Source organism: Misgurnus anguillicaudatus, chromosome 7 (assembly GCF_027580225.2).
Source record: "Misgurnus anguillicaudatus chromosome 7, ASM2758022v2, whole genome shotgun sequence".
Taxonomy (NCBI): Eukaryota; Metazoa; Chordata; class Actinopteri; order Cypriniformes; family Cobitidae; genus Misgurnus; species Misgurnus anguillicaudatus.
In genome coordinates, this window is record NC_073343.2 from 18,866,435 (window position 1) to 18,878,598 (window position 12,164).

The 12,164-nt window shown below is 36.3% G+C and overlaps 1 protein-coding gene across 1 annotated transcript in view; it reads left to right on the top strand.

Annotated features, from left to right (window-relative positions):
* The window catches only part of LOC129417155 (E3 ubiquitin-protein ligase UBR1), a 52,935-nt gene that overhangs the window by 524 nt on the left and 40,247 nt on the right, over positions 1–12,164 (top strand). The window contains exons 2-4 of the mRNA XM_073869494.1: positions 2,552–2,811; positions 9,381–9,459; positions 9,707–9,817. Coding sequence (XP_073725595.1) covers positions 2,552–2,811; positions 9,381–9,459; positions 9,707–9,817 — 450 coding nt within the window. The remainder of the gene's footprint in view (positions 1–2,551; positions 2,812–9,380; positions 9,460–9,706; positions 9,818–12,164) is intronic.

Below are 12,164 nucleotides of genomic sequence, written 5' to 3' on the forward strand. Positions count from 1 at the left end.
TGTTTTTATTGGTATTGCTTTTATTAATATGCTTTTTATTAATAATAGCAACAATATTAATAGCAACAATATTTATGTTTTGGATTGTGAAGGGACCTTTTGTGAGAAAGAAGTTTGGGGAGCAATTTCTTATATATATTTTTTTTATTGTTGCAATTAATAGTAAATTCTGTTCTCTACACTTCAACTCTAAATCAAAGCAAGGTTGCCTGTGGTATTTGGAGTTTTAATCTAATACATTTATTTTGTTACCTTTGTGTATACCTTGCAACACTGTATGTCACTTTGGATGAGTATATCTGGCAAATGCATAAATGTAATGTACTGTGCTAAATGTCTTTTTAAAGTAATATTTGAGAGAGATAGTAACATCCTTATTTTTCTGAATCCACATAACTTCTTTCCTGTTTATGCATCTGGCAAATGTTTTTATTCAAAGCAAATTTAATAGTGCATTACAAGGTTTATAAGGCTGGATTATCCTGACCAAAATTCATATTGGTAATTTAGGGATGAATGACGGTATACAATAAATGAATAGTTTGGTTCTAAAACGCGATATAAACTATATAAAAAAATTAGTTGCCACCAAAATCATTATTTTATCAGGTCAGTATTAAAAAGTAAATTCTTAATTTTATGCAAAATCCGATATCCGCCATCTTTTCTCCAAAACACGATAAACGGCAGTCCTCCTTCTCTGCAGAATGCAATAAATCCGCTCAACAAATCACAGTGCACCATTCCACACAATGTAAACAACAATGGCGGCGCGTTGAATACACACAGAATCCTAGTTTTCCTCATCTACTTTGTATTTCATAATCAACAAACCAACAAAAACAAAAGAATACTTTTGATGGCATTGATAAACCTGTGGTGGTTTTCTGTGACAGAGAAGAAATGTAAGCCACTCGGGCGACGGAGAAATGCTGTATGTTGCTTGTTTTTACACGACAGCATAAAGCTTCCATCATGCTAACACATTGACCCCATGAGATCTTATGAAAAACTTTCCCTTTATTTACTCGAAGTCAATGAAAATCGAGCAGGACCAAAACATTTTACAGCTGATTGCTGTCAAAAAAAAAGTTAAGCAACAACATCCCAAGAATGATAGCAGCAATGACAGTGTACTATAGACCATTTCAAAGGATGTAAACAACACTGGTCCAGAAGCACTTCCTGTTTCCGTTTTTTAACACTAGATAAACGTTGGGATGGGATAAAATAAACCAACAGAACATATAAACCTGAATTAACTGAAGTTAAACAAAAATCTTAAATATAATTATATATGTGAAATAAAAAAATAACTGTCACAAACTGTAACAGGAAGTGTTTCTGGACCAGTGTTGTTTGTCATATATAGACCAGTTCAAATGATGTAAAGTAAGTGTTTTGATTAATGCCATTAATGTTTATTTTTTTAAATCAGTAATGAATATAACATGGCAAAGATGAATGCACATTTATATATTAATTAATATATTTATAGCATTTATTGCATTTTGCAGAAAAAAAAAACTTTTTTATAATAAATCTTTGAAAGTCAAAATATGGATTTAAACTTTTACTGTTATTATATCCTAAAGATGCTATGTGAAAGTTTGTAACAGAAAATAGAGGATTCCATCTTGTCACTTTCTTGGTATAGAAAACGCGTTTTTACCAAAATTAGTCAAAATGGATTTAATGCGTTTTGGAACTAAACACTTCAAATATCTTGGTGATTTTTACAAAGTGGAATAAATGTTTACAGCATGTCAAAGTCTCGTGTGCAATGTCACAATCATCTTTAAAACAGTGTTTGAAAAATATATAATTCAAAGACATGGTTTTTCATGTTTAAACATTTAGCACTAAACTGTATAATTTTTTTGTGCAGCTAATGCAATGCTCTTTAGAAATTGAGCAACAAGAACACCGTGTTTTAGCCAGAAAATGTAGGTTCAACATGTTGATTTGCTTTCACGAAAGGGGTTAACTGTGTTTTAAGCTGGCACTGTAGATGTTGTCTTTGAAAATAATTCTCAAATTGTATGTGTTACAACTGACCCTTGATCTTTCTCTCCAGATCAGAGGTTTTATTAGGAAGGGTGTTGCAAACTGTGGTATACATACATGGACAATAAATGATGGTAGAATCTAGTCACACATTAAGGCACTAAAATATTTAAATGTTTTGATTATTTGCATAGGGCAGGGCTTTGTTTGGTCACTTTCCAAATTTCATGTTAAGATGCACAGACTGAAAATAACTAGTCATTCAAGAGACAGTTGGTTTACTTGCAACCGATCACAGGAAAGATATTCAGTTTTTATATTGCACAACAAGTAACAAAGAAAAAAGACCATATATGTTGTTTTTGATAAGCTCATTTAGAAATGTCTAATTAGTTCAGAATATGTTCAGAAGTAACCTTTTTGTAGCTGTTGCTGAGTAAAACATTTTGTTTTGTATTTACTTCAAGTGCCTACAGGAGTGAGTAGGATGTAGTGATGCTCACTAAAGAATGTACCTTTCATGCCCTTTCTCTTTTGCCACCAGAAATGGTGGGAGGCATCAAACAGAGGGGCTGCAATACTCAGCTATTTGGGTGAGAAGGTCCCCCTTCTTTACTGCCTGGAGACAGAGCAACAAGATGAGGAGCAAAAGGTGGAAGAACACCTCCTTTATCCTCTGGAGTGCTTTCTTTTTGGGGAGGACCCCCATGCTGGCCTGGAAAAGCTACAGCAGTGCGACAGCGGCTCATCTTCTCAGCAGTGTGGGCGTGTCTTTAAAGAGGGCGAGACGGTCTACTCCTGCAGGTTAGAATAGAAAGGGAATGGGTAAAAATGGTTCGAGTTGGTTTTCTAGTTTGTTTGTTTTAGTATTTTTAGGTGTGCTATGTTTCGCTGTTTGCACAGTAGAAATGCACCTCAAAGGCAAGTTCGGCCCTAGTGTTTCCTAGTTAACCATTCAACTTCAAGCCTTGCATTTTTAGGAAAACATGCCAAAAATGTGAGAGTGTGCGACTGAATTTTAAATCCAGTTGCACATGTGCGACCAGTAAATTTGCCCCCCCCACCCTCCCTTATTAGGAATTTGTACCTACCTGAGAAAATAACTGGCTAATAGATAGCACACTAGTGAAACTAAAGAACTAAAGCCTAAAATTTTATGCACTTATCCATTCTTTTCAGTGTTTGTGAATATAACTGTTGGCTAGGATGAGCTAAATATACATTTTGAACTAACAGATACTCTATAGTCACCCGTAAAGACTTTTTCTTCCACTGTTTCCACTGTTTACTATTTGTACTGCCATGACAGCGATGGATGGTGCTGTCAGTTCACCTTGTTGCATCTTCAAAAGTGCAGAATAAAATGTGACACTGAATTTGAAACAGCTTATTGTAATTTTTGCATCCATTATTAAAGCAATTATTAGTAATACAGTGGAAATTAGTAGATTTGGTTAGCATGTTGATTTACGGTGTGCACCCCTAAATTTTCTGGTTGTGCCCCTAAAATGTTCAATTGGGGGCCACTGTGCTCCTTGTGAAAAAAGTTAGTCTGGAGCCCTGAGGCCATTAGGGTTGTGTCTGTTTCTGTATCAGAGTCAGGAGAGCCTACAAGGGCTTTTAACGGCGTGGGGTTAGGGTTAGGGTTACCCTAACCCGTTTACCGGCGTGGCTATTGTGATTTTGACGCCTGCTGTGTTTGCAGCGCATACAGTGCAGCTTACCAACAGTACAAACATCTCAAGTTCACATTATTTTGTTTTACATACATTTATTGGCAAAAACAATGCACTGTCACTTTAATTGACCTTGAGCAGCGAACCAAAATAAAGCCGATGCTGAAACGATCGCTGTTTTAGCGCAACTTCTGCTTGTTTTGGTAGAGTTTCTTCAATAAATTAGTGATTTTGTTTAATTGAAATGTATACTTTTATATATAATTCATACAACAGTTCTTTCTGGTTCTCGAAAATAAGTGCGTTTACCTGCACAGTCGTACACCGATTATGCTTAATAAACTAATAACACAGGGTCATGTAAACACGTAAAAAGTTTTCTTTTATCGGGAAAAGCCCATAAACAGTGTAAGCAAAAAACTCATTAGCCCAATTTCGTGTGGCATGTACACACCTTAACCATCTTTCTCATGGTTTTGTCCATGTGCGCATGTCTCTGCGTGTGAAAGACAAACATCACACGTGGAAGTAGGCGCAAAGTAACGCATAAAAGTCTCCACTCGAATAAAGCAGTTGGCAGAGTAACTGCGAAAATAGAAGCTCATGTTATATTTACAGGTTCTGCAGACAAGAGAAGAGATACAAGTATAGCTTAAAGTATTAGTCAATTTTCTTAAAAAAATTAAGATAATTTACTCACCGCCATGTCATCCAAAATGTTGATGTCTTTCTTTGTTCAGTTGAGACGAAATTATGTTTTTTGAGGAAATCATTCCAGGATTTTTCTAATTTTAATGGACTTTAATGGACCCCAACACTTAACACTTAACTCAACACTTAACATTTTTTTTTCAAAGAAGTTTCAAAGGACTCTAAACCAGGGCTATTCAAATCTTACCCTGGAGGGCCGGAGCACTGCATAGTTTAGGTCCAACCCTAATCAAACTTACCCACCTGTGATTTTCTAGTGATCATGAAAACCTTGATTAGCTTGCTCAGGTGTGTTTGATCAGGGTTGGAGCTAAACTCTGCAGTGCTCCGGCCCTCCAGGGTAAGATTTGAATAGCCCTGCTCTAAACCAGGCATGAAAATCCCTCACCTTTCGGCGAAATTCGCCGTTTTGAATCCAAAAAAGGTGACCCACGTGAATCATGTAGATTCGATGATAAAACATTTTTTGGGGGGGGGGGGGGTATGCGCGCGTTGTTTGAAGACGCGCCCTTCGCCATCATCCAAACATGTATCCCAGACATTAGGTTTGTTTGAGTTCGTGCTGCTCTGCAAAAACCGACAGGCAGGCAGGTGACATCAAAGTACCACGAGAGGGAATCGAGAAGTCATAAGGAAGTCTGCTTTCGAACGGCACTAACGCTACTGTGATGTCAACCGCATTTCTGTGTTCTTCGTCATACAAGCTTGTTGAAGATGCGTAGAGCGACTGCCTTCTACATAGTCTAACACTGCAAAGTGACCTAAAAGATTTTTGTTGGAATGGATTGGAACGAATTATGGACGTACTCCTCGCTTGTAAGACACATTGGTCTACTAGTCTACGGCTGTAAGTACTTAAATGTAAATATGGTGAAACTGCAAAATATTGCATGAAATGCTGTAATAAGAACATACTGTTACTAATACAGTTCATAAGAAAGTTTACCGTTTACAGTAACATTTAAGCGATTTTAGACTATTTGAGCGACAAAGATGCTAAAGTGAACTGTTTTCAGTGCGCATCCGCGCACAAACTCAAAAATCACGCAAACGCATATTTTTTTGGGCTTGACAGGAGATATACACACAAACTATATTGTAATACCACAGTCTCTGCAAGTATTCTCATAAAAACAGTCGATTATTATAAGTGAGCAGTTGATCATGTGTCAGTGTATAGATCGCTTCTCCGTTGTTAAAGGGACAGTTCGTCTCATAAGAAATGCTTATGTTTGAGTCACAATGTTAATCAAACTACAAAAGACAAAAGGAAATCACTTTTATAGCTTTAAAAAGATTAATTATATTTAATTTATAGTATGAAAACAGTGTTATGTTAATTTGATACTGTTTTTCTACCTAATCAATAATGTTAGATCTTACTTTATTTGTAACTTTGTTCTTTTCTATTTTATGTGCTTGTAATGCCTTGATTTGTTCTTATTTTAGTTTCCCACATCACTTTTTTGCTTATCTGAAAATTATTCAACCCATGACTCAAAAACCATAATGTACATTATTACGTAATTGATTTAACCAGTGCTATATTGTAAAATTAAGTCATTTTAAATTAGATGTAGGCCTTCAGGTCCACCCTATTGGAAAACCAACTTAAAATTGTATGGCCTTGTGACTGATGGTCTGATTATGGCAAAATAAAATTATTGCAAATGTAAAATAGTAAGTGAATTCTACTTGTTACAGCTTTCCACATTTATCAACCCATTTAATTAAATATGGTTTCTGTTACTAGTCAAATGTTTACATTTTAAATCTAAATTGTCCGTCAGAATTAAATAATTGAAATAATGGTCATGTATGTTATGGTGGGAATTTTGTTTCTGCACACGTGGAGGGATGTTGAGTTCCTTCCTTCTTTTTTGTCCTTGGCTATCACATGCCTGAAGAATAAATAAGTTAAGTTACAGCATGTTCCCTAATGAGCCCATAATATTTATTCTGGGGGGGTCCTTCCACCTCGCGGCCCCATCAGAGGCCACATCGCCCCTCGAGCGTCCTTCTCACCTTTTTCACCCCTGACCCGTTTTCATGCCTGCTAAACGATCCCAGACGAGGCATAAGGGTCTTATCTAGCAAAACGATTGTCATTTTTGACAAGAAAAACAAATGCACTTTTAAACCACAACCCTCTTCTTCCTCCGGCTGTGTGACGAGCCAGCATGACCTCACGTAATTGCGTAGTGACGTAGAAAGGTCACGTGTTACATATATGAAACGCACATTTGCGGACCATTTTAAACAATAAACTGACACAAAGACATTAATTTGTATCATTCGACATACAACAACGTCGGAACGGTCCTCTTTCTCTACTCTTGTAAACCCTGGGGCGTAGTTTCGCATGCATCATCCATGACCTCTTGACTTGATGACGTATTGCGTGAGGTTGCGCTGGCGCATCACAGGACCGGAGATAGACGAGAAGTTGTGGTTTAAAAGTGCATATTTTTTATTTTGAAAAAAATAATAATATTTTTTAAAAATGACAATCGTTTTGCTAGACAATCGACCCTTAAAATGACAATCGACCCTTATGCCTCGTTTGAAATTGTTTAGAGTCCTTTGAAACTTAGTTGAAAAAAAAAACGTTAAGTGTTGAGTTAAGTGTTACGTATTGGTGTCCATTAAAGTCCATTAAAATTAGAAAATTCCTGGAATGTTTTCCTCAAAAAACATAATTTCTTCTCGACTGAACAAAAAAAGACATGAACATTTTGGATGACATGGTGGTGAGTAAATTATCTGGATTTTTTTTAAGAAAATGGACTATTCCTTTAAGACGGATATGCTGTTGGCTTTTTGAACGACTATTATGTACTATAGGTGGTGACGTCACTGCCTGCCAGAAACCTGACAATTCTCCAAGTCCCATGTAAATGCATTTGTCTGCATAGCCGGTTTATTGATTTGCATGTAAACGCATGAAAACAGATTTCAATAATAAGCATATTTTTGATAGTTATCCGCTTATTCTGTGCATGTAAATGCACTCAATGATGAGAGGCTTTTTCAGCCATGCTATATTCCCTCAGTATATAAACAGAAACCGTTTATATCATTCCGCCATTGGTCCTTTTAGAATCAGTAATAGAGGCTTGTTTAACCATATGAGCCATTATGGTCACATATTTGTGACTGTTAAAAGCTGCCACCAGAGCAGACGATTTGCAGGACAAATGCTCTTTTTAAACACACTGTGTGTTTATTCATGTTACAGACACTTAAAATAAGAGCATGTCTATCAATCAATAGTTATCGACAACATCGCTCTCCTCTTTTGTTGTGGCAACAACAGAGTTAATGACAGCATGCCAGTTTTACCCTGTTAAATGGGAGATTGCACACGAATAGTGCATTTATAGACGTGACTTCGGGGGTCATTGTTTATTAACTTTACAGTAAGTTATTTATATCACAAACTAGTTTGGAACTTACTGTTAAGACACTGATTGACTACTTGTCTGCTACTGCCTGAACAAGAGACCTGCTTACTGAAGAGAAAGGCTTGGCTGGTTTCACTGTCACCACAGTGACCTGGGTCGCCAGTAGCAAACAATGGAATGCGCTCTGCTGGACAAACTAGTTTTAATTACACAATTTACAATTATTTTTTCTATTATCAGCCAAATCTAAGTGTAACCAAAGTCCTTTTAACTCATTCACCGCCAGCCTTTTTGAGAAAAGTTGCCCACCTGCATTTTTGTTATTTTAACAAAATTTTCACAAAATTCCTTGCAGGAAAAATTATTTTCTATAAATATATAAACATACAAATTATATCAAATTAAAGAACACACCCTCTGCTTTCAAACAAACAATAAACAAACAAACAAAATGGGGAAAAAACGTTTCATTATATATTTACTTTTTCTACTTAATTTAACCACTGAAATATGGATATTTCTCTTAAAAAATACAACATTTTGAGCAAAAAGCTTAAAGAATTGCGTTTTGTAAAGGAATTTATGTTAGAGATCAGACTCAGAATGACTATCAAACATAAAGGCAGTTAAAATAAATCATTAAATATTTTTAACTTCCGTTTTTGATAAATTCGGTTTGGCGCCATCTGGTGGATAAAAGCGGTAGTACACTTTCACTTTGAAATTCGTCCAGAAAGGCATATTTATTAGTTAAATATGAACTCATAAATGACGAGATAACTCGTCAATGGCGGTGAATGAGTTAATGAAGTTGCATCACTCCACCACCATATTTGAAACGCCTCCAGGGCTGTGTCCGAAATAGACCCCTATACCCTTTAATAGTGCACTTTTTGAGGGAGCATCCATTTTTAGTGGTGTCTGAAATTATAGTGGACTTAATTGAGTGCACTCATTCAACCCCACAATGCACCGCAATAATGAGTGTACACTCAAAGCTAGCCGCCACTCGTCCAATAAGAGGCGGGACTAAAGCGGCCATTCTGACCTTTGCGATCTCCCCCATTCATATCAATGCCAGTGGTGCATATTGTTAATATTTTATATCTTTGGTGTAACACAGATTTGTGTTATAACAATCATGAAGGAAATCATTTGTTGTCACATTACAGGAAATGTTAGTTATATTGTAAGATGTTTCACACTAATTTCAAGAAAACTTTATACATTATATATATTTTTAAATAATATTCGTATAAGAAATAAGTTTGAAAACCTTTACACTTAGATGCAGGTTTAAACAAAAAACTTTTGAGAGTAATACCTGGTATTTTAGTCATTAAATCAAAACGTTAGTTAAAAATAGTTTTAAATGTCAGTATGGTGGTCAGTATGGATATAGAACCCTGTTGAATGCAGCAACAAAACTATTACTTCGTCGATTGTCAGAAAATTATTTAACCGGTTTATCAAGCACTCATGTTGTTTGTTTATAAATTAGATTATGCAGAGTCTGAAGTTCCTTGTTCCTTGGTCTATGAGGATGTTGATGTTTTTTTATTTTTGTTGTATTTATTATCAGAGACTGTGCAATAGATCCCACATGTGTACTCTGCATGGAATGCTTTCAGAAAAGTGTGCACAAAAGTCATCGCTACAAGGTACATCCCCAAGTGTTTGTTTTTAATGTGTATACGCCAAGTTATACAAAATATAGAAAATAAACTAACTTTGCTAATTTAATTAAAAATAAATATGTTCTTTTAAACACTGTTCCCTTTAAATGTAATGGTTTACTCTTTGATGTTTTTTTAGAAAAAGTTTCAGGAAAGTAATTTGTTTTATTAGCCTATTTGCTAAGGTTATTGTTGCTGTATTAGCTTTGACATTGTAAATTTGCCACCATAGATGCATGCCTCAGCAGGAGGAGGATTCTGTGACTGCGGAGACTTGGAGGCTTGGAAGACCGGACCGTACTGCTCCCAACATGATCCTGGCACCTCAGTCCCGATGGAAACGGTACGGTTCATTGTCCAGTAACAATTTGATGTTAAGACTGTTCTAGATTTTCCATGAACGCTAATGTCCATAAACTTCCTACTCTGATGTCAGAAGAGAGGCCGTGTGGGACACAACTCCCTCCCGGCCCCTCTCAGGCATGGGAAAATGAGTGTGTGTGGGAAAGTGACACATCTTTGACACAACACAAACCTAATAGATAGATATAGCAGAGATTTAGAGGAGTTGAAGGAAAACTAAGGCTTTTGCTGAGCATCTAAAATGTTTTTTTTTAAAGACTTGTGAACTTAACGCAACAACTTAGCATTTTGTCAGTGAGTTTTGCACAGGCTAGTAACATTTTCATTATCAATTTATTATACTGTACAATCATATGAAGGCTAGAACATAATCATGATTTACATATAATCCATGTAGATTTCTAACTCTCTGCCGACAATAACTCCCTGAATGTTTCCTTGAAAAGCAGATGGCCTGCTTCAGCGTGCAGATAACTTAATAGACAAACTGTGATAAGATCAGGCTCCAGATTCATACGTGCCCATGGCCAATCACCACGTCCTTAGCTTTGTTAAAGACCAGCAGGTGCCTCTTTGTTTTCCACCTTGAGCCTTTTATTTCTGTGAGATCTAAACCTGCACGTAATGAACATGACATCTTATTGTTTAACCGAAACTGCAACCATAATAATGATAAAAGCGGTATCTACCATTAGTTTTCATCATGATCTTTGATAAACCTTATAATCTGAGCTCTTTCTGTATCGAAACACTGGTTTTGGTAAGTGGTTAAACAGAATGCAGTCGATCCACATTACATACACATTACAAGTGACTTTGTCACTGTGTTTCGCTCGTCTCTTTCATTGACAGGGTTCCAACGGGGTTTGGAAAAGTATGGAATTTGATTTGAATAATTTCCAGGTCTGGAAAAGTATGGAAAAAATAAATCAGAGTACGTTTCCAGAATTAAATAAAATGAGATTATTTCCTATGTTGACACGAATTTACAATTAAACTGGAATTTCATTACCATAAGGAAGTGAACTACGACTGTAATGTCCAATGGAAAGGCGGTTTAGAATATAAAAATATTCCCCTTTCGTAACTTTCAATAGCCGGGGACTATTTTCAGGCACTGCGTAATATCATTGCGCCTCCTGTTGCCGTGTTACTGCAGCAAAGTCCTTGATTTTTACGCCAGAATGAGAATATAGTTCCTTGCCATATCGGCCTAGAAAATTGCAACTTTAAATTTTCCGTCGATGTAACTACAGAAGAGTCAAGTTTTAAGTAGGAAAAATGTCAAAACGCTTTGGTTATTTTTTTGCGCTGTGCTAATGGTCTTATCAGATTCAATGGATTTTGCTAAGCTATGCTAAAAGTGGTATCGCCAGACCCCGAGATCAGCTGAATGGATTCCAAAATCATAAAAATCAAATGTTTAACTCTAGGGGAGCTGGAAAAGCATATTTAAAAAAAGTGGAGTGTCTCTTAAAGCTGCTTATATATGTGTTAATTATATATGTACACCGGACTTCAGCATTTTTATCAGTAAGGTGATCTCTAAGTGGGCTATTGACACAAAATATCCACCAGGGGCCTATACCATGAAGGTAGCTAAACAAACTTGGGGTTACAGGATTGGTTTTGACTTGACAAAACCAAACCTATGCAATCAGGCTTTATTGGTCCCATGAAGCGGCTTATCAACTTTCTCTGTCAACTCAGGCTTTGATCTATAGGATATGATTACTCCACCCGCGCGTGCACATAAAAGAGTGACGTCGGCACTGAACAACCAATCGGAATAGAAAAGGGAGAGAGCACGTATACGAGCAGTGTGTTTTTTTAGCGGAGGAGCATGAGCTAATTATACAAAAGTATGAAGATTATAAAAATGTATTTCAAGAGCGAAATAATACTGCCTCTGCTCTTTTTAATATATATAATATGTAGCCTACATGAACACACATTTCATTCTATATAGGTACCCAAAGTGAAATATACTTTAAGTTAATGTACACTGTTAAATTATTAATAATCTTACAGGGAATTTAAAAAAACCCTCTTTTAAAGCTGTTAATTTAGCCCTACAGTGCGAGGACCACCTTGCGCATGTAGGGACCACCGACCGCATACAAGTATGTACCATTTGCAAAAAAGTGCAACGCAATACACATCACTTGCGGTACAGTAAGGGCATGGATTCAACGTGATAGATTTCTTATGTGAGGCTAGAAGTTTGCAAAGATAAGAGATTCCTTCCGTGGAAAATCTATAGGCCATTTCATACAAAGAACTGGGCAAGGGAAAACTAAAAACTCTCTCTACGAAGTGCTCTAACA